This window comes from Leuciscus leuciscus (assembly GCF_965113295.1).
Source record: "Leuciscus leuciscus genome assembly, chromosome: 13".
Lineage (NCBI taxonomy): Eukaryota > Metazoa > Chordata > Actinopteri > Cypriniformes > Leuciscidae > Leuciscus > Leuciscus leuciscus.
The window spans coordinates 42,420,370-42,446,748 of NC_138737.1; the positions used below are offsets into that span (position 1 = coordinate 42,420,370).

The following is a 26,379-nucleotide window of genomic DNA, read 5'->3' on the forward strand; positions in this document are numbered from 1 at the left end:
CGTAACTGAACACAGACCTCAGTACTGCGCGCACGATGACCGTAACTGAACACAGGCCTCAGTACTGCGCGCACGATGACCGTAACTGAACACAGGCCTCAGTACTGCGTGCACGATGACCGTAACTGAACACAGACCTCAGTACTGCGTGCACGATGACCGTAACTGAACACAGACCTCAGTACTGCGCGCACGATGACCGTAACTGAACACAGGCCTCAGCACTGCGCGCACGATGACCGTAACTGAACACAGGCCTCAGTACTGCGCGCACGATGACCGTAACTGAACACAGGCCTCAGTACTGCGTGCACGATGACCGTAACTGAACACAGACCTCAGTACTGCGTGCACGATGACCGTAACTGAACACAGGCCTCAGTACTGTGCGCACGATGACCGTAACTGAACACAGACCTCAGTACTGCGCGCACGATGACCGTAACTGAACACAGGCCTCAGTACTGCGTGCACGATGACCGTAACTGAACACAGACCTCAGTACTGCGCGCACGATGACCGTAACTGAACACAGACCTCAGTACTGCGCGCACGATGACCGTAACTGAACACAGGCCTCAGCACTGCGCGCACGATGAGCGTAACTGAACACAGACCTCAGTACTGCGCGCACGATGAGCGTAACTGAACACAGACCTCAGTACTGCGCGCACGATGACCGTAACTGAACACAGGCCTCAGTACTGCGTGCACGATGAGCGTAACTGAACACAGACCTCAGTACTGCGCGCACGATGACCGTAACTGAACACAGGCCTCAGTACTGCGCGCACGATGACCGTAACTGAACACAGACCTCAGTACTGCGCGCACGATGACCGTAACTGAACACAGGCCTCAGTACTGCGCGCACGATGACCGTAACTGAACACAGACCTCAGTACTGCGCGCACGATGACCGTAACTGAACACAGGCCTCAGTACTGCGCGCACGATGACCGTAACTGAACACAGGCCTCAGTACTGCGCGCACGATGACCGTAACTGAACACAGGCCTCCACGATGACCGTAACTGAACACAGGCCTCAGTACTGCGTGCACGATGACCGTAACTGAACACAGACCTCAGTACTGCGTGCACGATGACCGTAACAGAACACAGACCTCAGTACTGCGCGCACGATGAGCGTAACTGAACACAGGCCTCAGTACTGCGCGCACGATGAGCGTAACTGAACACAGACCTCAGTACTGCGTGCACGATGACCGTAACAGAACACAGGCCTCAGTACTGCGCGCACGATGAGCGTAACTGAACACAGACCTCAGTACTGCGCGCACGATGACCGTAACTTAACACAGACCTCAGTACTGTGCGCACGATGACCGTAACTGAACACAGACCTCAGTACTGCGTGCACGATGACCGTAACTGAACACAGACCTCAGTACTGCGTGCACGATGACCGTAACTGAACACAGACCTCAGTACTGCGCGCACGATGACCGTAACTGAACACAGACCTCAGTACTGCGCGCACGATGACCGTAACTGAACACAGACCTCAGTACTGTGCGCACGATGAGCGTAACTGAACACAGACCTCAGTACTGTGCGCACGATGAGCGTAACTGAACACAGACCTCAGCACTGCGCGCACGATGACCGTAACTGAACACAGACCTCAGTACTGTGCGCACGATGAGCGTAACTGAACACAGGCCTCAGTACTGCGCATGATGACCGTAACTGAACACAGGCCTCAGTACTGCGTGCACGATGACCGTAACTGAACACAGACCTCAGTACTGCGCGCACGATGACCGTAACTGAACACAGACCTCAGTACTGCGCGCACGATGAGCGTAACTGAACACAGGCCTCAGCACTGCGCGCACGATGAGCGTAACTGAACACAGACCTCAGTACTGCGCGCACGATGACCGTAACTGAACACAGACCTCAGTACTGCGCGCACGATGAGCGTAACTGAACACAGGCCTCAGTACTGCGCGCACGATGACCGTAACTGAACACAGGCCTCAGCACTGCGCGCACGATGAGCGTAACTGAACACAGACCTCAGTACTGCGCGCACGATGACCGTAACTGAACACAGGCCTCAGCACTGCGCGCACGATGACCGTAACTGAACACAGACCTCAGTACTGCGCGCACGATGACCGTAACTGAACACAGACCTCAGCACTGCGCGCATGATGAGCGTAACTGAACACAGACCTCAGTACTGCGCGCACGATGAGCGTAACTGAACACAGGCCTCAGCACTGCGCGCACGATGAGCGTAACTGAACACAGACCTCAGTACTGCGCGCACGATGACCGTAACTGAACACAGACCTCAGTACTGCGCGCACGATGACCGTAACTGAACACAGACCTCAGTACTGCGCGCACGATGACCGTAACTGAACACAGGCCTCAGCACTGCGCGCACGATGACCGTAACTGAACACAGACCTCAGTACTGCGCGCACGATGAGCGTAACTGAACACAGACCTCAGTACTGCGCGCACGATGACCGTAACTGAACACAGACCTCAGTACTGCGTGCACGATGACCGTAACAGAACACAGACCTCAGTACTGCGCGCACGATGAGCGTAACTGAACACAGGCCTCAGTACTGCGCGCACGATGAGCGTAACTGAACACAGACCTCAGTACTGCGTGCACGATGACCGTAACAGAACACAGACCTCAGTACTGCGCGCACGATGACCGTAACTTAACACAGACCTCAGTACTGTGCGCACGATGACCGTAACTGAACACAGACCTCAGTACTGCGTGCACGATGACCGTAACTGAACACAGACCTCAGTACTGCGTGCACGATGACCGTAACTGAACACAGACCTCAGTACTGCGCGCACGATGACCGTAACTGAACACAGACCTCAGCACTGCGCGCACGATGACCGTAACTGAACACAGACCTCAGTACTGCGCGCACGATGAGCGTAACTGAACACAGGCCTCAGTACTGCGCATGATGACCGTAACTGAACACAGGCCTCAGTACTGCGTGCACGATGAGCGTAACTGAACACAGACCTCAGTACTGCGCGCACGATGACCGTAACTGAACACAGACCTCAGTACTGCGCGCACGATGACCGTAACTGAACACAGACCTCAGTACTGTGCGCACGATGACCGTAACTGAACACAGGCCTCAGTACTGCGTGCACGATGACCGTAACTGAACACAGACCTCAGTACTGCGCGCACGATGACCGTAACTGAACACAGACCTCAGTACTGCGTGCACGATGACCGTAACAGAACACAGACCTCAGTACTGCGCGCACGATGAGCGTAACTGAACACAGGCCTCAGTACTGCGCGCACGATGAGCGTAACTGAACACAGACCTCAGTACTGCGTGCACGATGACCGTAACAGAACACAGACCTCAGTACTGCGCGCACGATGACCGTAACTGAACACAGACCTCAGCACTGCGCGCACGATGACCGTAACTGAACACAGACCTCAGTACTGCGTGCACGATGACCGTAACAGAACACAGACCTCAGTACTGCGCGCACGATGAGCGTAACTGAACACAGGCCTCAGTACTGCGTGCACGATGACCGTAACTGAACACAGACCTCAGCACTGCGCGCACGATGACCGTAACTGAACACAGACCTCAGTACTGCGCGCACGATGACCGTAACTGAACACAGACCTCAGTACTGCGCGCACGATGACCGTAACTGAACACAGACCTCAGTACTGCGCGCACGATGACCGTAACTGAACACAGACCTCAGTACTGTGCGCACGATGACCGTAACTGAACACAGGCCTCAGTACTGCGTGCACGATGACCGTAACTGAACACAGACCTCAGTACTGCGCGCACGATGACCGTAACTGAACACAGACCTCAGTACTGCGTGCACGATGACCGTAACAGAACACAGACCTCAGTACTGCGCGCACGATGAGCGTAACTGAACACAGGCCTCAGTACTGCGCGCACGATGAGCGTAACTGAACACAGACCTCAGTACTGCGTGCACGATGACCGTAACAGAACACAGACCTCAGTACTGCGCGCACGATGACCGTAACTGAACACAGACCTCAGCACTGCGCGCACGATGACCGTAACTGAACACAGACCTCAGTACTGCGTGCACGATGACCGTAACAGAACACAGACCTCAGTACTGCGCGCACGATGAGCGTAACTGAACACAGGCCTCAGTACTGCGTGCACGATGACCGTAACTGAACACAGACCTCAGCACTGCGCGCACGATGACCGTAACTGAACACAGACCTCAGCACTGCGCGCACGATGACCGTAACTGAATACAGACCTCAGTACTGCGTGCACGATGACCGTAACAGAACACAGACCTCAGTACTGAGCGCACGATGAGCGTAACTGAACACAGGCCTCAGTACTGCGCGCACGATGACCGTAACTGAACACAGGCCTCAGTACTGCGCGCACGATGACCGTAACTGAACACAGGCCTCAGTACTGCGTGCACGATGACCGTAACTGAACACAGACCTCAGTACTGCGCGCACGATGACCGTAACTGAACACAGGCCTCAGTACTGCGTGCACGATGACCGTAACTGAACACAGGCCTCAGCACTGCGCGCACGATGAGCGTAACTGAATACAGACCTCAGTACTGCGCGCACGATGAGCGTAACTGAACACAGACCTCAGTACTGCGCGCACGATGACCGTAACTGAACACAGGCCTCAGTACTGCGTGCACGATGAGCGTAACTGAACACAGGCCTCAGTACTGCGCGCACGATGAGCGTAACTGAACACAGGCCTCAGTACTGCGCGCACGATGACCGTAACTGAACACAGACCTCAGTACTGCGCGCACGATGACCGTAACTGAACACAGGCCTCAGTACTGCGCGCACGATGACCGTAACCGAACACAGGCCTCAGCACTGCGTGCACGATGACCGTAACTGAACACAGGCCTCAGTACTGCGCGCACGATGAGCGTAACTGAACACAGACCTCAGTACTGCGCGCACGATGACCGTAACTGAACACAGGCCTCAGTACTGCGCGCACGATGAGCGTAACTGAACACAGGCCTCAGTACTGCGCGCACGATGAGCGTAACTGAACACAGACCTCAGTACTGCGCGCATGATGACCGTAACTGAACACAGACCTCAGTACTGCGCGCACGATGACCGTAACTGAACACAGGCCTCAGTACTGCGCGCACGATGACCGTAACTGAACACAGGCCTCAGTACTGCGTGCACGATGACCGTAACTGAACACAGGCCTCAGTACTGCGCGCACGATGACTGTAACTGAACACAGGCCTCAGTACTGCGCGCACGATGACCGTAACTGAACACAGGCCTCAGTACTGCGCGCACGATGAGCGTAACTGAACACAGGCCTCAGTACTGCGCGCACGATGACCGTAACTGAACACAGACCTCAGCACTGCGCGCACGATGACTGTAACTGAACACAGGCCTCAGTACTGCGCGCACGATGACCGTAACTGAACACAGACCTCAGTACTGCGTGCACGATGAGCGTAACTGAACACAGGCCTCAGTACTGCGCGCACGATGACCGTAACTGAACACAGACCTCAGCACTGCGCGCACGATGAGCGTAACTGAACACAGACCTCAGTACTGCGCGCACGATGACCGTAACTGAACACAGACCTCAGTACTGCGCGCACGATGACCGTAACTGAACACAGGCCTCAGTACTGCGCGCACGATGACCGTAACTGAACACAGACCTCAGTACTGCGCGCACGATGACCGTAACTGAACACAGACCTCAGCACTGCGCGCACGATGACCGTAACTGAACACAGACCTCAGTACTGTGCGCACGATGACCGTAACTGAACACAGACCTCAGTACTGCGCGCACGATGACCGTAACTGAACACAGACCTCAGTACTGTGCGCACGATGACCGTAACTGAACACAGACCTCAGTACTGCGTGCACGATGACCGTAACTGAACACAGACCTCAGTACTGCGTGCACGATGACCGTAACTGAACACAGACCTCAGTACTGTGCGCACGATGACCGTAACTGAACACAGACCTCAGTACTGCGCGCACGATGACCGTAACTGAACACAGGCCTCAGTACTGCGTGCACGATGACCGTAACTGAACACAGACCTCAGTACTGCGTGCACGATGACCGTAACTGAACACAGACCTCAGTACTGCGCGCACGATGAGCGTAACTGAACACAGACCTCAGCACTGCGCGCATGATGAGCGTAACTGAACACAGGCCTCAGTACTGCGTGCACGATGACCGTAACAGAACACAGACCTCAGTACTGCGCGCACGATGACCGTAACTGAACACAGGCCTCAGTACTGCGCGCACGATGACCGTAACTGAACACAGGCCTCAGTACTGCGCGCACGATGACCGTAACTGAACACAGGCCTCAGTACTGCGTGCACGATGACCGTAACAGAACACAGACCTCAGTACTGCGCGCACGATGACCGTAACTGAACACAGGCCTCAGTACTGCGCGCACGATGACCGTAACTGAACACAGGCCTCAGCACTGCGCGCACGATGAGCGTAACTGAACACAGACCTCAGTACTGCGCGCACGATGACCGTAACTGAACACAGGCCTCAGTACTGCGCGCACGATGACCGTAACTGAACACAGGCCTCAGTACTGCGTGCACGATGACCGTAACTGAACACAGACCTCAGTACTGCGTGCACGATGACCGTAACTGAACACAGACCTCAGTACTGCGCGCACGATGACCGTAACTGAACACAGGCCTCAGCACTGCGCGCACGATGACCGTAACTGAACACAGGCCTCAGTACTGCGCGCACGATGACCGTAACTGAACACAGGCCTCAGTACTGCGTGCACGATGACCGTAACTGAACACAGACCTCAGTACTGCGTGCACGATGACCGTAACTGAACACAGGCCTCAGTACTGTGCGCACGATGACCGTAACTGAACACAGACCTCAGTACTGCGCGCACGATGACCGTAACTGAACACAGGCCTCAGTACTGCGTGCACGATGACCGTAACTGAACACAGACCTCAGTACTGCGCGCACGATGACCGTAACTGAACACAGACCTCAGTACTGCGCGCACGATGACCGTAACTGAACACAGGCCTCAGCACTGCGCGCACGATGAGCGTAACTGAACACAGACCTCAGTACTGCGCGCACGATGAGCGTAACTGAACACAGACCTCAGTACTGCGCGCACGATGACCGTAACTGAACACAGGCCTCAGTACTGCGTGCACGATGAGCGTAACTGAACACAGACCTCAGTACTGCGCGCACGATGACCGTAACTGAACACAGGCCTCAGTACTGCGCGCACGATGACCGTAACTGAACACAGACCTCAGTACTGCGCGCACGATGACCGTAACTGAACACAGGCCTCAGTACTGCGCGCACGATGACCGTAACTGAACACAGACCTCAGTACTGCGCGCACGATGACCGTAACTGAACACAGGCCTCAGTACTGCGCGCACGATGACCGTAACTGAACACAGGCCTCAGTACTGCGCGCACGATGACCGTAACTGAACACAGGCCTCCACGATGACCGTAACTGAACACAGGCCTCAGTACTGCGTGCACGATGACCGTAACTGAACACAGACGTCAGTACTGCGTGCACGATGACCGTAACAGAACACAGACCTCAGTACTGCGCGCACGATGAGCGTAACTGAACACAGGCCTCAGTACTGCGCGCACGATGAGCGTAACTGAACACAGACCTCAGTACTGCGCGCACGATGAGCGTAACTGAACACAGGCCTCAGTACTGCGTGCACGATGACCGTAACTGAACACAGACCTCAGTACTGCGCGCACGATGACCGTAACTTAACACAGACCTCAGTACTGTGCGCACGATGACCGTAACTGAACACAGACCTCAGTACTGCGTGCACGATGACCGTAAATGAACACAGACCTCAGTACTGCGTGCACGATGACCGTAACTGAACACAGACCTCAGTACTGCGCGCACGATGACCGTAACTGAACACAGACCTCAGTACTGCGCGCACGATGACCGTAACTGAACACAGACCTCAGTACTGTGCGCACGATGAGCGTAACTGAACACAGACCTCAGTACTGTGCGCACGATGAGCGTAACTGAACACAGACCTCAGCACTGCGCGCACGATGACCGTAACTGAACACAGACCTCAGTACTGTGCGCACGATGAGCGTAACTGAACACAGGCCTCAGTACTGCGCATGATGACCGTAACTGAACACAGGCCTCAGTACTGCGTGCACGATGACCGTAACTGAACACAGACCTCAGTACTGCGCGCACGATGACCGTAACTGAACACAGACCTCAGTACTGCGCGCACGATGAGCGTAACTGAACACAGGCCTCAGCACTGCGCGCACGATGACCGTAACTGAACACAGACCTCAGTACTGCGCGCACGATGACCGTAACTGAACACAGGCCTCAGCACTGCGCGCACGATGACCGTAACTGAACACAGGCCTCAGTACTGCGCGCACGATGAGCGTAACTGAACACAGACCTCAGTACTGCGCGCACGATGACCGTAACTGAACACAGACCTCAGTACTGCGCGCACGATGAGCGTAACTGAACACAGACCTCAGTACTGCGCGCACGATGACCGTAACTGAACACAGACCTCAGTACTGCGCGCACGATGAGCGTAACTGAACACAGGCCTCAGTACTGCGCGCACGATGACCGTAACTGAACACAGGCCTCAGCACTGCGCGCACGATGAGCGTAACTGAACACAGACCTCAGTACTGCGCGCACGATGACCGTAACTGAACACAGGCCTCAGCACTGCGCGCACGATGACCGTAACTGAACACAGACCTCAGTACTGCGCGCACGATGACCGTAACTGAACACAGACCTCAGCACTGCGCGCATGATGAGCGTAACTGAACACAGACCTCAGTACTGCGCGCACGATGAGCGTAACTGAACACAGGCCTCAGCACTGCGCGCACGATGAGCGTAACTGAACACAGACCTCAGTACTGCGCGCACGATGACCGTAACTGAACACAGACCTCAGTACTGCGCGCACGATGACCGTAACTGAACACAGACCTCAGTACTGCGCGCACGATGACCGTAACTGAACACAGGCCTCAGCACTGCGCGCACGATGACCGTAACTGAACACAGACCTCAGTACTGCGCGCACGATGAGCGTAACTGAACACAGACCTCAGTACTGCGCGCACGATGACCGTAACTGAACACAGGCCTCAGTACTGCGCGCACGATGACCGTAACTGAACACAGACCTCAGTACTGCGTGCACGATGACCGTAACTGAACACAGGCCTCAGTACTGCGCGCACGATGACCGTAACTGAACACAGACCTCAGTACTGCGCGCACGATGACCGTAACTGAACACAGGCCTCAGTACTGCGCGCACGATGACCGTAACTGAACACAGACCTCAGTACTGCGCGCACGATGACCGTAACTGAACACAGGCCTCAGTACTGCGCGCACGATGACCGTAACTGAACACAGGCCTCAGTACTGCGCGCACGATGACCGTAACTGAACACAGGCCTCCACGATGACCGTAACTGAACACAGGCCTCAGTACTGCGTGCACGATGACCGTAACTGAACACAGACCTCAGTACTGCGTGCACGATGACCGTAACAGAACACAGACCTCAGTACTGCGCGCACGATGAGCGTAACTGAACACAGGCCTCAGTACTGCGCGCACGATGAGCGTAACTGAACACAGACCTCAGTACTGCGCGCACGATGAGCGTAACTGAACACAGGCCTCAGTACTGCGTGCACGATGACCGTAACTGAACACAGACCTCAGTACTGCGCGCACGATGACCGTAACTTAACACAGACCTCAGTACTGTGCGCACGATGACCGTAACTGAACACAGACCTCAGTACTGCGTGCACGATGACCGTAACTGAACACAGACCTCAGTACTGCGTGCACGATGACCGTAACTGAACACAGACCTCAGTACTGCGCGCACGATGACCGTAACTGAACACAGACCTCAGTACTGCGCGCACGATGACCGTAACTGAACACAGACCTCAGTACTGTGCGCACGATGAGCGTAACTGAACACAGACCTCAGTACTGTGCGCACGATGAGCGTAACTGAACACAGACCTCAGCACTGCGCGCACGATGACCGTAACTGAACACAGACCTCAGTACTGTGCGCACGATGAGCGTAACTGAACACAGGCCTCAGTACTGCGCATGATGACCGTAACTGAACACAGGCCTCAGTACTGCGTGCACGATGACCGTAACTGAACACAGACCTCAGTACTGCGCGCACGATGACCGTAACTGAACACAGACCTCAGTACTGCGCGCACGATGAGCGTAACTGAACACAGGCCTCAGCACTGCGCGCACGATGACCGTAACTGAACACAGACCTCAGTACTGCGCGCACGATGACCGTAACTGAACACAGGCCTCAGCACTGCGCGCACGATGAGCGTAACTGAACACAGACCTCAGTACTGCGCGCACGATGACCGTAACTGAACACAGGCCTCAGTACTGCGCGCACGATGAGCGTAACTGAACACAGGCCTCAGCACTGCGCGCATGATGAGCGTAACTGAACACAGACCTCAGTACTGCGCGCACGATGAGCGTAACTGAACACAGGCCTCAGTACTGCGCGCACGATGACCGTAACTGAACACAGACCTCAGTACTGCGCGCACGATGACCGTAACTGAACACAGACCTCAGTACTGCGCGCACGATGACCGTAACTGAACACAGACCTCAGCACTGCGCGCACGATGAGCGTAACTGAACACAGGCCTCAGTACTGCGCGCACGATGAGCGTAACTGAACACAGACCTCAGTACTGCGCGCACGATGACCGTAACTGAACACAGACCTCAGTACTGCGTGCACGATGAGCGTAACTGAACACAGACCTCAGTACTGCGCGCACGATGACCGTAACTGAACACAGACCTCAGTACTGCGTGCACGATGAGCGTAACTGAACACAGACCTCAGTACTGCGTGCACGATGACCGTAACTGAACACAGGCCTCAGTACTGCGTGCACGATGAGCGTAACTGAACACAGACCTCAGTACTGCGCGCACGATGACCGTAACTGAACACAGACCTCAGTACTGCGCGCACGATGACCGTAACTGAACACAGGCCTCAGCACTGCGCGCACGATGACCGTAACTGAACACAGGCCTCAGTACTGCGCGCACGATGACCGTAACTGAACACAGACCTCAGTACTGCGCGCACGATGAGCGTAACTGAACACAGGCCTCAGTACTGCGCGCACGATGACCGTAACTGAACACAGGCCTCAGCACTGCGCGCACGATGAGCGTAACTGAACACAGACCTCAGTACTGCGCGCACGATGACCGTAACTGAACACAGGCCTCAGCACTGCGCGCACGATGACCGTAACTGAACACAGACCTCAGTACTGCGCGCACGATGACCGTAACTGAACACAGACCTCAGCACTGCGCGCATGATGAGCGTAACTGAACACAGACCTCAGTACTGCGCGCACGATGAGCGTAACTGAACACAGGCCTCAGCACTGCGCGCACGATGAGCGTAACTGAACACAGACCTCAGTACTGCGCGCACGATGACCGTAACTGAACACAGACCTCAGTACTGCGCGCACGATGACCGTAACTGAACACAGACCTCAGTACTGCGCGCACGATGACCGTAACTGAACACAGACCTCAGTACTGCGCGCACGATGACCGTAACTGAACACAGACCTCAGTACTGCGCGCACGATGACCGTAACTGAACACAGACCTCAGCACTGCGCGCACGATGACCGTAACTGAACACAGACCTCAGTACTGCGCGCACGATGACCGTAACTGAACACAGACCTCAGTACTGCGCGCACGATGACCGTAACTGAACACAGACCTCAGTACTGCGCGCACGATGACCGTAACTGAACACAGACCTCAGCACTGCGCGCATGATGAGCGTAACTGAACACAGACCTCAGTACTGCGCGCACGATGACCGTAACTGAACACAGACCTCAGTACTGCGTGCACGATGACCGTAACTGAACACAGACCTCAGTACTGCGTGCACGATGACCGTAACTGAACACAGACCTCAGTACTGCGTGCACGATGACCGTAACTGAACACAGACCTCAGTACTGCGCGCACGATGACCGTAACTGAACACAGACCTCAGTACTGCGCGCACGATGACCGTAACTGAACACAGACCTCAGTACTGCGCGCACGATGACCGTAACTGAACACAGACCTCAGCACTGCGCGCACGATGAGCGTAACTGAACACAGGCCTCAGCAGTGCGTGCACGATGACCGTAACTGAACACAGACCTCAGTACTGCGCGCACGATGACCGTAACTGAACACAGGCCTCAGTACTGCGTGCACGATGACCGTAACTGAACACAGGCCTCAGTACTGCGCGCACGATGACCGTAACATTCCATAGATCGTTTTTGAGGATGAATGTGTCATTTTGAGTAGAAGATTTACTCCAGATGCGTTTGAAAGTGTTTTTAAAAACGTGAGCGTTTGAAAGCACAATTAGGACCGGTCCGCTGATAGACGCCTCGTGTGTGTGTGTGTGTGTGTGTGTGTGTGTGTAAGCGCTCGCTGGAGAGCCTCATTGATGTATATTTACAACATGTTTTTGAAGCGCTGATCATTGTAGCCAATCACAGACATATATGATGAGCTTGTGAACACAACGGCCAATCAGAGGTGTTTATGATTCCACTCGACAGCGCTCAAAGCCTCACATTATTTAAATTTCAGTACCGACTTGGAACCGAAGTCGGTACTTTTGACAACACTATAACATTCACTTTTCAGTGAATAAATTGGGTGTTCGTAAAGGATGTTAAATGTCAGATGGGCGTCCCTCACACGAGGCTGATCGTATCTTTGTGGCCTGTAGTTATTAAGGGCCTGATGCGAACCCTCCCCATAATGCCCTGCGCTCTGCCTCTCCTCAGGACACTGATGCGCGTGTGACGGCGTGGAAGGGTGGCTCGGTTCTGGCGTGTTTGGACACCACACAGGAGCTGTGGATCCACCAGCGCGAGTGGCAGCGCTTCGGTGTGCGGATGCTCCGAGAACGAGCCGCCTTCGTCTGGTGAACCGGCGCTCCTGCTGAGGACCCTGGGGAAGCATATCACTGCTTACTAAAGACTGGGACAAAACATTCCTGTCGAAAATAAAGACTGGGACAAAACATGCCTGTCGAAAATAAGACTATTTCATATTCCAGTGGGAGTTTTTCATAAAAAGTAAGTATTGTTTTGTATTATTCCTAATGTCAATGGTCAGAGCCATTCCCTGAACCCACTGCTTCTTACAAAAGACATGTTTATTTAAAAGATACTTATTAAAAAGGGATTTATCTTTAAAATAAGTTGCTATTTAAATTTCCCCCGAACAGTTCTGGAACTGAACAGCTTTTGCAAAATCTCATCATGTAATAATTGCATAAAATGTCATTTCAAATGTACTTTTCATTTTCTCAACAAGAACAAAAACCAATAAAATTGTGAACGGTGTAATAATGTTTACTTCATTATTACTTACTATGACAACTCTTAGTGTAGTAAAGCACTAGCCTGGGAAAACCCAGACTACTTCCGGCGAATTTGATTTCTCTCTCCAGGATAGTCTGGAGAAGAGCCCATTCAAACTCAATCAGAAACGTTTGGGGAGGGATTTACATGATGACGACAGCGCAGCGACGCTGAAGGAGATTTCATTACAAAGATGGATGCCGCCGTGGAACATCACTCGTTCGAATCATAGACAGTATATAAACGAATCAGTTATCGCGTCTGTTTTGAGCGATTTAAACTTACCGTTTTCGTTAAAACCGGAGCAAAGAACAACACTCGAAGCATACGTCATCTCCTTCATCGATCTGATTGGTTTTATGACTATCCAATTGCGCCCAGAGGAATTTGAGCTACGTCGGTTGGTGACGCCCCTTTGGAAATGATTTGTCTACATAGCTTCGCCAGACCCTACACTCAGTTTCAACTGAGAAGGGTCTGGTTTTAACCAGGCTAGTAAAGCACTACATTATCGAAAGAGTTAAATATTTATAATGTAATGTAAATATTGAGTATCATGTAATAACATTGTTGCATAATGTTGTTTTATGAGAAATTGAAATCATCAAAAACATAATCTCTTTCTAGGGTTACACTTTATTATATTTTTACATGTACATGTCATCATTTAGCAGAGGCTTTCATCCAAAGCCAATATGAGCCGTTTGTCTCAGAGCCAGCAATGAGTGAGCGAGTGATTGTGGAAGAGGCGTGTCTTCGGCTGCTTGAAGGATGTGATGAAGGTCTCGTATGCTGAAATCTTTATCAAAATCAGAGTTTATGCTTAAACGAGACAGAATAAATGTGTCCGTGAGGAAAATAATCTTCATTTCCCGTTGAATTAAGTTTATTTTTCTGACCCCAGCAGATTTTTGTTCTCATTTTCAATATAAACTCTTCAGTCATTTTGCTTCTCCAGTAATGTATCTTGATTTCATCATGAAAGATGCTTCCTCTTCCAGCAGACCTCAGTTCCAGCTCTGATCAAACCATAGACTGTAAAAAAATATGGACGTAGTGTCCGTGACGTCACCCGTAGTTTCTGAAGAGCACTTTTGAAGCCTAAAGTAGGCGGAGCCGGCCGTCGCCATCTTGGCCTTGCGTCACGCCCGGATAACAGAAAATAGGCAAAGAGGCGGGGCGTGAGTGGAGCTGAGGAACCTTGCTATGATTCTGTACTATTCTGCTAGTTGAAAATGTATTATGCAGTAACTTAATATTACTCAGAGAGAGTGTGTGTGACAGTGATTTATGTGCTTAACGTTACATGTCAGTCACTCTCTTTTTATAGTCTATGGTCCGTCAGCGCGGCATCGCTCAAGTTCGTAGAGAGCTTATTCAGTCCATTTTAAATTCTGATTTTGGCCGCCTCCTAAATGGGTTAAACCATAGATATATTGCCTATGAAGTTCAAGTAAATGCGCTAGAAAATCCGTGCTCATTCAAGGATGTGCATTTATTGCATGGACGGAGAAAGCGCCGACACCTGCAGGATTTCATCTGACGGTACATAAGCATATTATAATCTATCTGTTCCGTGAGAGCAGAACGAACGAGCCTTTATTGACGTTTTTAAATCTGAAAACTCCAAAAAGCAACGAAATTGTCAGACATTAGTGCATGTTCACAGAGGAAAACAACTGAAATACAGCGCTGGTTGTTCTCTCGAACGATACTCGACGACAACAACGGAATCCTAAGCCGTGGGCGAAGTAATGGGTGTGTTAAATTGTATGAAATAATCCCGGAAAAAAGCACAAACACTGCAGAGATGGCAAGTTCAGCAGCTAACATTTGCTGAGGTGAAGTGACGGCTAGTAACAGCAGACAAACGGCTAGCAATGACATCAGCGGGAATCCATCTGTCACTCAAGTGGCCACACCCTTAATTATACAGAACTTTAAATATTAATCAACTAAACGGATGAGTTATAAAAAAATTCACCCCCCTCACAGTTGTTATGAAGGGCAAAATTAGCTGTATAGACCAAAGCCACATAGAGATCCAGGCTGTAAACATGTTTTTTTCTGCTGTAAAGTTGGTAATTTTAACATGGGGGAGATACAGATTTGACTCACTTCAAGCGGCCAGTCAATGAATTGCAGTTTAATTCACTTCCGTGTTGGTTTCAAGAGAGAGAAGGGGAGGTTGCCGCTTGGATCAAACTCACTGAGCAACTTCTTCACTGGTTCAGCTGTTTTCAAAACATTGTGTCTTGGTTATGCGAACGTTTAGGGAACATTCTGTTTTGTGAATGGAATAGAGCCTAATGGTGCCCGACTAAAGGTTGTTATTGGTCTCTACTAGAACAGGTTTTCCTGCTTGAATGTTGAATACTTTCCCCATATTCTCCATTGTTGCAGCCCCTCTCTTCCCAGTCTGTCAACCTAAGTATGAATTATTTAAATGAGGAATATTGTGACGTGTTCGTGTTTGTCTGGAAAACAAGACAGAAATACTGAGGAAGAGTATATATTTTTTTGAGTATAATAAATGCTTATTGTATTGATTTCATCATGCCATCATGGGCCAAATCTAGCCCTGATGAACTATCACCCCGAGCAAATCACTTCAGATAAAATTGTCTGTCGAAATCTAAACAAATCCTGAACCCAAAGAGCACGGGTGTTCAGCTGAGTCAGTGTTTGTTCAGGTTAGCAGCCGGGACCTTTGAGTCGCTGGTCTGTCCACTGATGTGTAACGTTCTCCTAAAAATAAAGGTTCCTCCAGCAGGAGTTCTTCTCTATATCAGTGTCAGTGTTTTTGAACTCTGGAGGTTAGGGTCCAGTCTCATATTCAGGTCCAGTCTAACCCTAAGAGATTTCAGTCGCTCACGTTCGACGTTACATCGATGTGCTGACGTATTTGGGATCACTTCAGGGAGCCCTATCATCTTCGAGTGTCTACAGAACGAGCCAGCGTTGACCGCTTCCATGTTTATATCGGCGCTGCCGGGCGGGGCACGTGACGCCATTCACGCACGCCAACGTTCATTGGCTCGTTCTGTAGACACTCGAAGATGATAGGGCTCCCTGAAGTGATCCCAAATACGTCAGCACATCGACGTAACGTCTCCCGTTCCCTCCTTCAGGGATCGAGGGTTACATACGTAACCGAGACGTTTCTTCTGGGAACAAACACGTCACAATATTCCTCATTTAAATAATTAATACTTAGAATAAAGGGGCGGGGCCTGGTTGACAGACTGGGAAGAGAGGGGCTGCAACAATGGAGAATATGGGGAAAGTATTCAACATTCAAGCAGGAAAACCTGTTCTAGTAGAGACCAATAACAACCTTTAGTCGGCACCATTAGGCTCGATTCCATTCACAAAACAGAATGTTCCCTAAAGGTTCGCATAACCAAGACACAATGTTTTGAAAACAGCTGAACCAGTGAAGAAATTGCTCAGTGAGTTTGATCAGAGCTGGAACTGAGGTCTGCTGGAAGGAAGCATCTTTCATGATGAAAAATTAACATAAAGGCACATATTATGTCAGGAGATTATGCAGGTGTTTGGTCCCGGCTGTCGTCTTGGGCACAGGTTAGGAGGTCTGTGTGGATCTCCATCTTCTTGAAGGCGTTTCTGAAGGTGAAGGAGCTGAAGCAGGACCGGAGCTTCTGATGGAGCTTCTCTGAGTCTCGGGGCAGAAGGAATCTCCTGAATCCTCTCAGCTCGGGTCGAACGCTCGGGTCCTCGGCCTGCAGATTGATGACCCAGAACTTGTCCCGGCCGAGCGGATCACGGGCAGTGCTGGACACCAGGTTAAGGGTCAGGGCGAAGAGACTGCTGGCCGAAGCTGAAACCATGTCATCGCTCACGCTGGGAACTAGGTTTGATTTAAGGTCATCTGCAAAGAGAAGCATTCAAAGAAGAAAAGAAGTGTGCTTTCAATATGAGTTTATCAATAATTGCCTAATATTGAGACACAAACAAATGGGTCACTCTCAGAAAATATGTCCCCATATAATTTACAGGACTGTTTATATTCATCTGCTTCACATTGAGAATCATTGGTTACCCTTTATTTTAAGGTGTCTTAGTTAAAGTCTCATTATACAAATAAGTACTTGGTAAAATGAACTCAGGACATGGACTCAGGACTCAACTAAAGACTTTTCTTGTCGACTAGTAGTTCATTTAAGCCATTAGTAGACTATTTGCGTGTTTATATTAAGCCATAAATCATAATAATGTGCCTTTAATTGCCTATATAAAATACGTATAGCCTAATCAGCGCTCAAATTCAAACATAAAGCTAGCCTGGGAAAACCCAGGCAACTTCCGGCAAATTTAGATTTGCTCTGCAAGTAGTCTGGCAAAGAGCTCATCCAAGGCCATTTCCATGCCGTGGAAATCGCGGCACCAATCAGAAACGTTGAGGCGGGCTTTACACGATGACGATCGCTCTGATTGGTTTTAGGTCTAGCCTATCCAATTGTGCCCAGAGGCATTTGAGCGACGTCCACTCCGTTGGTGAAGCGCACCAACTTTTAAATGCAGCATTATTATATTCAAATTGCAAACACATGAGGACAGTCTCCATGAAAGACCCACTGGCAGATGAACATGCTAGTACATTTCTCTCCTTTAATAGAGGATTTTAACTGTGACGAGATGATTGACAGGGCAGTTTACATGACAGGACGCACGCGACAGATCCGTACGATAAAGATGATGAAGTAGTATGTCCAAAAGTTGCCTACTTTTTTGCAACACATTCAAAAGTAAATACATTTTCTTCACAAAAAGAGTATACTTTTATGGCGTAGTGTAACATAGGCGAATTGGGACGCAGCATATGGCTTTACACGATGACGATCGCTCTGATTGGTTTTTGGAGTTTTAGGTCTATCCAATTGCGCCGAGAGGCATTTGAGCGACGTCCGTTGGTGACGCCCCTTTGGAAATGATTTGTCTATGGAGCTTTGCCAGACCATAACTCAGTTACTACTGAGAATGGTCTGGTTTTAACCAGGCTAACATAAAGCCACAGCGCACCAGCAAACGCAATGATTATGAATGTGAATGATATACTCGTCTAAACGTTGTAATCATTTATTGTTACTGTTTTCTGTGTTGATGCTGACTCTTCATCTCCGCAGTAGTGGACACGCATATATGCACGTTTCATACAGATCGCATAATCTGAGAATATTTATTTTCCATTGTAATCTGTTCATTCAAATGTAAAAATTCAGCGCTTTCTATAGATGTATTACTCATGTCTGTGAGGTTCATTTATGTGACGCGCTCCAGTTCAAGACCGAATCGACAGAAAGCGCCATTTTCTTTTTTACAAAAGCACAACTGTTTGTTGTTAATAGGAGTTTATTGTGAGACCTTTTACAGTTTGCATTAATCTTATCTGTATGACCAAAAATGACAGAGTATTTTAAGTTAAATGCGAGTGATTGCACTGGCGCTGTATGTCATACAGTAAACACACAGTTATGTCTAATAATAACATTTGTCTAGGTTAGCATTAGAGCGAGCGGACTTGTAAAGTGCTGCTACTGCACTTACATATTTCAAGTAATAAGCCATATTTGAGGTTGAATAATGTTCTGTCAGGACCACTACCGTCAAATATGATTGACAATTAGCACACAGTTTGGATTGGCGGTATGGTTCTGTTCTGGGCGAGAACTTCCTGCTCATCCATGTAGCCTAGCATGGATAAGAGCAGCAATAACCCCCCTTGGGGTAAACCCAACAGAACCAACATGAATGTTTGCAAATATATTTAATTCAAGATTTTAAAGTACAACATAATTTGAGAGTTTATTCTGATTCAAGGGGAATCAGAATGCCAGATCCTGACTGGGTGAGAGGAGGAGCGGGTGAGAGGAGGAGCTGGGGAGGGAGGAGGGTAATCAGCTCCTGAGAAACGCGATAGCTGCTGATAATACTGAAGGAGCTTATATATGTATACGGTGATAGGCGTCGCATTCCTATAGGTAGATGTGGATCAGCTGAGAGTCAGCTGATGTGAGCTTGACTAGCGTGACCTGTCAGAGCTAACGCTACGCTTGATATAGGCGAATGTTTGGATTTCCTTCCGTTAACTATCTGTCCGTTACAAGCCTGCGTGATTCTGCGACTAAATGACTGATCAAATTTAGGTCGACTAAGCCTCTTCTATTAGGGGGCAGCCCTAGTACTTACTATTGGGTTAGTTGCTTGTAATTTTTCGTAATTCCCCACAAAATCTGCGGCACATTTGACAGGTGCTGAGAGGAGAACAGTGAGTTTGGTACCGGTCTGAGGCGGTGTGATGATGAGGACCTTGTCTGCGAGCTCGGCCTGTGTGTTGATCCAGCGCAGCGGGCCTTGTTCCGCTAGGCTTCCTCTGTCCCACATGTCGATGACCACCGTTACGCCAGCGCGACTCTGCAGGGATTGAGCCAGGAGCATCACAGTGCGCTGAAACACACCGTCCACTGCGGGATACACCAGCAACACTCGCACACACGCGCCACGCTTCGAGCCACGGACCCACCGCAGCATCTGGCCTGGAAGAGCATGAGTGCAACAGTTATCATAAAGCATTTGGTCACATTTCACATTAGGTGGCATTAACTACTATGTACTAACATGAAATACCTACTAGACTATGTAGAGTTGAACCTTGACTAACTAGGGCTCAGGTCAGAAGCAGACAGACTGGCTAAACCAACCGTCTGCTAGCTGTCTCACGTCACTGAGGTCAGATAAATCCCATCACATAGAGACTCTTTCACCTAGATATCATCATATAGAGACTGTGTCTGTTCCCCCGAATTAGGACTTACAAAAAACTCCCAAACCCATTTAAGGGTAAGAATTGAATTGTTGTTTAACAAATAAAAAACAATATAATACCGATGAATAAACAATAAAGCTTGGATTGAAGCATCCGTATTACTCAGAGGTCTAGTTTAAAATATAATTCTTTTGAAGTGTTGGTGCTTAAAGGGATAGTTCACCCAAAAATGAAAATTAGCCCATGATTTACTCTCCCTGAAGCCATCCTAGGTGTAAATGACATACTTCTTTCAGACGAATACAATCGGAGTTGTATTAAAAAATGTTCCGGGGGTTGATAAAGGCCTTTTGAAGTGAAGCGATGCGTTTGTGTAAGAAATATATCCATATTTAAAACTTTATCGACTAAAATAACTAGCTTCTGGCACACGGGCGTACGCATCGAAAGAGTAACACATAACGAGTATAATACTGTGTGATAATTGTTCATATTAAACCATATAGATGTTTGGGTGAATTCAGGTAGGGGTGGGTGAAGGGAATGATGTGTAAATTGGGAGGTGATCAACTCAAGTGTGATCGTGTCTCGAATGGGGACGGTAATATAGCAAGAGTTCAAATGTTAATTTCCTTTGTTTTCTCAGAGAGTAGTTCTCTCTCTTCCAGTGCTTCCAGTTTCTCTCTGCGTCAGACTGAATAAGGAGAATAAATGTTGAAATTAAGTGTTATTTTATGTTTTTCCAGCTTTGAGTTTAACTTCCTTTCTTTTGTCAATATTTTTTAGGCCTGCTTACTAGGGTTTACAGTTCTTTGTCCATACAATGGAAGTCAAAGGGCACCAAATCTTTTTGGCAACCAATGCTCTTCAAATTATCTTCCTTTGTGTTCCACAAAAGAAAGAAAGGCATGCAGGGTTGTAACAAAATGACAGTGAAAAGAAAATAGTGCTGGTTCTCCCCATACCTGTGTACAAAGGTGTGAACCACCTTGTTGTCATTGTATTGTTCACTTACACGTGATGCAGCCGCAGAGAAGCACGGAGAGAAGCGCCAGAACGCACCCCACACCAGTGGCCAACCCAGACTTGCCTGGAACTGAGAATTCTAAGAGGAATCACACACATGTTCTGAGCAGACAACAAGTATAATGAGATGATGAATTATAGGATACTCACTCATACAGTTCACTTTATGCCGAACTTCATTTTCTTTCTTACAGTGTTCAAATAGAGATATTATCTTTAAAAAAAAAATAGCACAGAAAAAAGCAAGTTATTTCAGGTTCCCTTTCGTTCCTCAGTTGGAACGCTTCATGAGCCGGTGTCTGAAGCACGTGTGTTAGGGTTAGGGTAAGGGTTAGGGTTAGGGCAGTCAGGAGTTGTGTGTAATATGTCTAGGGTTTATATAGTGTAATATGTCTGGCAGAGGGCATGTTGTTGGACCGATCTAGTTCTGAGGACGGGAGTTGCGGTGGATATGCTGAGTGACTCCGTCTCCTCGCTTGACCCCACATGAGGAGATGGTTGATGACATGACCCCTGCCACGGCCAAATTAAACCCAGGTTGGTCGGTGGAGAAAGAGGAATCTCCCAGGGTAGACTGGATGAGCGATTCCTGGCAGGTCATACCAGGGCCGGATGAAACTTACTCCTACTTTCAAACTAATGAATAAAAGCAAGTTATCAAATGTCTTAAAGCTAAGAATCACTCTTACTCTCCCAATTATTTAAGACTCTCAAGTGGTTAGGAGTTTCCAGTAGGAGCTTGTGATGACCCTGAGGAGACAGAGATGTTCGTAAATCTTTCAGGAGAGGAAGAATGTTTTTGAAATGTTTGAGGACGAGCGGTTAAACAAGCGGTCTCGTTTGGACAGAGCAGCATCATCTTTCTCAGCGCCGGTTAATGCTGGCCTGAACTTGCCTTTTATAACGTGTTTCCGCTGTTCAACTAATTCAGCAAGTAGCTCACATCCATGACCCACACTGTTGTTAAAGTCCCCCTGTGGTGTAAATCCAGCTTTTAGTGTTGTTTATGTGTGTATGTGGTGTTTTTAATATGCTTTAAGACAAACCATGTGTAAACTCATAAGTCGACACCATTGCTGAGTATTTCCTCCTTAAATATCGCTGGTGTTTCTGACGTCACAAACTACCTTGTAACCAATCAGATCAACGTGTGATCGTCAACCAGTGGATCTCTGAGCTGAGTGAGTGAGTGGAGGCGGGGCTCATTTGCATATTCATAGAACCGCGTATACTAAATGAGGCAAGAGTGTCGAGTTACATTCAAGATATTTTAAAACATGAAGATTTTTTTATTTTTATTTTGGTGATCAAAGATGAGTTTTAAGGGATAAAATGATTGACTACAGGGGGACTTTAAAAGGAAGGGTTGCAGGGTTTTTGCTGTTGGTGTCGCGCCTCATCGTCTGTTGACTGCGTCTGTATGTCTCCTTAGCAGTAAAGCTAGACTGTTGTAGATGATGTAGAGTTATTGATACAATCTACTACCTTACTTGTCTCTCCAGAAGCTTGCACCTCTCGCTATGGAGGTAATATGGATATGCCTTCCTTGTATGTTTGGTGTTGCAGGTGTAGAGTTGGGCTTCGTCGCTCTTGAGTACTTACTTACACATACTTCAGGAATGGCAACGTCTTCCTTCAGACAATCTGAAGCTGATGCCGTTCTCTCTGGGCAGCCTTATATAACCTGTAACGTCACCTGACTGCAGCAGCCAATAAGAATTGGCGTGTCAGACACCGGCTCACGTGAAGCGTCTGAGGACGCAGCATCTCATTCCCTTTCTCAAAATAATATCTGTTTTGCTTGCTTCGAGGTCTAGCAATTTGTTCTGGAAAACAGTACAAAATACTGACTTTGTACAACGCCAATAATGACCATGATGAACGTGTTACCATGCACAGACTTCTTACATAATTTGTTGATAATATGTATTTTTTTCCATGACTTTCCAGTCATTTATAATGATAAATATTATGATTTCAAATAATCATTTTATAGCGACCTCTGAGGCAGTTTCAATTTCTATGTAAGATACCAATATTTGGGAAAACTGGGTAATAGATTTAACCTGTACCGTTTTGGTAAGTAAAAAAGGAACAAATCATCTTCTAATTTACAGTGAAAAACTGTACATTACATTCCCAGAACTCCTGTGACACTTTGATGGTTTTTCATTTTAATAAGTATTTTCATCAGTTATGTATATTAGGGTATTATGTTACATCTTATGTTGTCAAATGAATGTTTATTGCATTATTTTAGTCATGCATGTTTTGTATGGTTTTGTGCACCTTCTATGTATGAGATCTGATTCTATAGTCACCCATATTGTAAGGTCTTCACAGGGACCCGTGTATTCCAGTTCCACGTGACATTTTTCTACTTTGCATCCCTGTAGGGCCAACAAACAAATATGAAAAATGACAGAACAGGCAGAACTTTTTTTTTTTTTTTTTACTTCATCTGCAGATTTTTTTATTTATTTTTTACTTGTTTATAAGATATTATAAAGATATATTCTCTGAAAACAGCTTTTTATTTCATTTTATTTATTTACATATTTTCCTGTGGGTTGCAGTGTTCTTTAAATTAATTTTAGCACAAAATAAAATATTAAAGAGAAACATACCTCTTTTATCTCAACGGTCTTTAGGGTTTTTGTTGGGTTTTCCAGTTTGATGATGTGTCTGTCCGCCGCAGAGCTCACATTGAAGGTCACCAATATTTTATCATCATGAAGGACTGAATAAATATGAGCGTTCCATTGGATTTTTGCTGGGAAGTCAATCAACAGTCAGTGAAAATCAATTAAAAGTATTAAAGTGGAGTGTGTGTCGGCCTGCTGTGTTTGTGTTCCAGACATGAACGATTCATCAAATCATGTGTCTTGCTGAGGAGAAATGTGCTGTGCAACTTTCAGCTTCTGGATAAAACTAGTGGAAAATCCCACAGATGTACATTAAAGAGAGACCCGAGCCATATCTTGATATCAGAGCTGTGTCTGAAACCACAGTGAAGATGATCTAGTCTAGAGCACTTATTTAATCTTGCATGTTCTCCTTGCGTTTCCTCTTGGTGCTTCGGTTTATCAAGCTATATTTATAGTGTTGTCTGGCTCATATGTCAGTGACTCAGTGACTTGGTCACACATATCGATTTGTTCTATTAAGAGGTTGGTTTTGTTCTATTAAAGAGGACCTATTCTGCTTTTCTCCATGTTCATCTGTGTTTAGTGTGTAATGTTGCTGTTTGATCACGTAAAAGCTCCAGTTCTTCTCTATATCAGTGTCAGTGTTTCTGAACTCCCTGAAACGCCTCCATTGTAGTCTTGAGTTTCTTCTGGGAACGAACATGTCACAATATTCCTCATTATAATAATTCATGCGCTGAATAAAGGGGTGGGACATTACCCAAACACGCTCAAAGTGTTTGACCAATCACAACACACAGCTCCAGCTGACCAATCAGAGCACTGTGTGCTTTTCAGAAGGAAGGGGCTTCATAGAACAGTGAAACACAGATTTGAACACCTGATCAACAAATACATACATAAACGCTGCTAAAGATAATAATGGCGGTATCAAAGATAAGATGTTTTATATACACATGATATTACAAGTTTGATTTGCTTTTAGCTATCTTTAATTATATTTCAATCATTTGTACAGTTGGTAAAGTATTGCAATAGTTGCCTTCCGAGGAAACGCGCACTGAACTCTCGAGGGAGCTACTTGTGAGGATTATGAAAAATCACCAATCTGAGTGCCATGCTCCCGCTTGGCCATATTTGACAAGATCTTTGGCGGCGCTCATCATGGAGTCCGCAAATGGATTTGACAGGGTAACCTAAGACTGCTGAGGCACTTTCTCAGGAATCCTCTGCCAACGAGTTGTGTAAATCATAGAAAAAGCCACACTCTTCAGTAATACAGTAATATTGCTGGGGCGAGAGAGAGTGGGTATGGGAGGATGCCTCGGGTGGAAGAGCCTCTGGCCAGCTATCTTTCCTCCCAATGTTGCGTCATCCCTGAAAACCCCGGTGCTGCCCACTAAACCCTGCCGTGATACATCTTCTTTGGTGGGCAGGGCTTACATGGCTATGGGTCAGGCTGGTGCCAGTCTGTGCAATACTGCAGGCATACCAGGCCTGGCATCTCGGGATCGAGATGTCGTCCTTGCCCACATCCAGAGCTTGGGGTTGAGACTCAACACAAAGAAAAGTGTGTTGGCACCAGCCCAAAGAACCACGTTCCTGGGAGTGGTGTGGGATTCGGTCATGATGCAGGCACAATTGTCTTCTGCATGGATCGAATCCATCCTGGCCACAGTGACCAGGATAAAGCTAGGCCAAGCCATCACTGTAAAACATTTTCAGAGAGTGTTAGGAGGACTCATGGCAGCAGCGTCCAACGTCATTCCATTCGGTGCACATGAGGACCCTGCAGTGGTGGTTGAAAACCAAGGGGTTCTCCCTGAGGGGGAATCTGTTCCGCATGATCAGGGTTACGCGCAGATGCCTTCGTTCCCTATCTATGTGGAAAAAAGCTTGGTTTCTGTCCCAAGGCCCCGTACTGGGAGCGTCATGTCACCGGAAAGCCGTCTCGACAGACGCCTCCCTCACGGGCTGGTGCGCGGTCATGGACGGCGCATAAATTGCCTGGAAATTCTGGCGGTGTTCCGAGCTCTGAGGAGTTTTTCCTGCCAGACCTCAAAGGTCACCACGTCTTGTGAGGTCAGACAACATGTCAGTGGTGGACTATATAAATCACCAGGGGGGTCTGAGTTCGCGCCCTCTATGCAGACTGGTGCATAAGATCCTCCTGTGGTCCCAGGGGAGACTGTTGTCTCTCAGAGCAACATACATCCCAGGGGATCAGAATCAGGGA

General features: G+C 48.6%; 2 protein-coding genes across 3 annotated transcripts in view; one reads left to right on the forward strand and one right to left on the reverse strand.

Moving 5' to 3' along the window:
* Window positions 1-13,688, forward strand: part of actr8 (actin related protein 8) — a 45,671-nt gene extending 31,983 nt beyond the window's left edge. Inside the window, exon 13 of the mRNA XM_082187389.1 lies at window positions 13,101-13,688. Within this exon, the coding sequence (XP_082043515.1) occupies window positions 13,101-13,244 (144 nt within the window). The 3' untranslated portion in view covers window positions 13,245-13,688. The remainder of the gene's footprint in view (window positions 1-13,100) is intronic.
* A 610-nt stretch (window positions 13,689-14,298) lies between these two features.
* The window catches only part of il17rb (interleukin 17 receptor B), an 18,758-nt gene continuing 6,677 nt past the window's right edge, over window positions 14,299-26,379 (reverse strand). The window contains exons 6-11 of one of the 2 annotated variants that reach the window (XM_082187395.1): window positions 24,123-24,268; window positions 23,817-23,885; window positions 21,646-21,709; window positions 21,485-21,565; window positions 19,985-20,239; window positions 14,299-17,574 (exon numbers count right to left, since the gene is read on the reverse strand). In XM_082187395.1, the coding sequence (XP_082043521.1) occupies window positions 17,228-17,574; window positions 19,985-20,239; window positions 21,485-21,565; window positions 21,646-21,709; window positions 23,817-23,885; window positions 24,123-24,268 (962 nt within the window). In that variant the 3' untranslated portion in view covers window positions 14,299-17,227. Of the gene's footprint in view, window positions 17,575-19,984; window positions 20,240-21,484; window positions 21,575-21,645; window positions 21,710-23,816; window positions 23,886-24,122; window positions 24,269-26,379 lie in introns of both variants that reach the window. The other variant, XM_082187394.1, reaches the window with a different exon arrangement.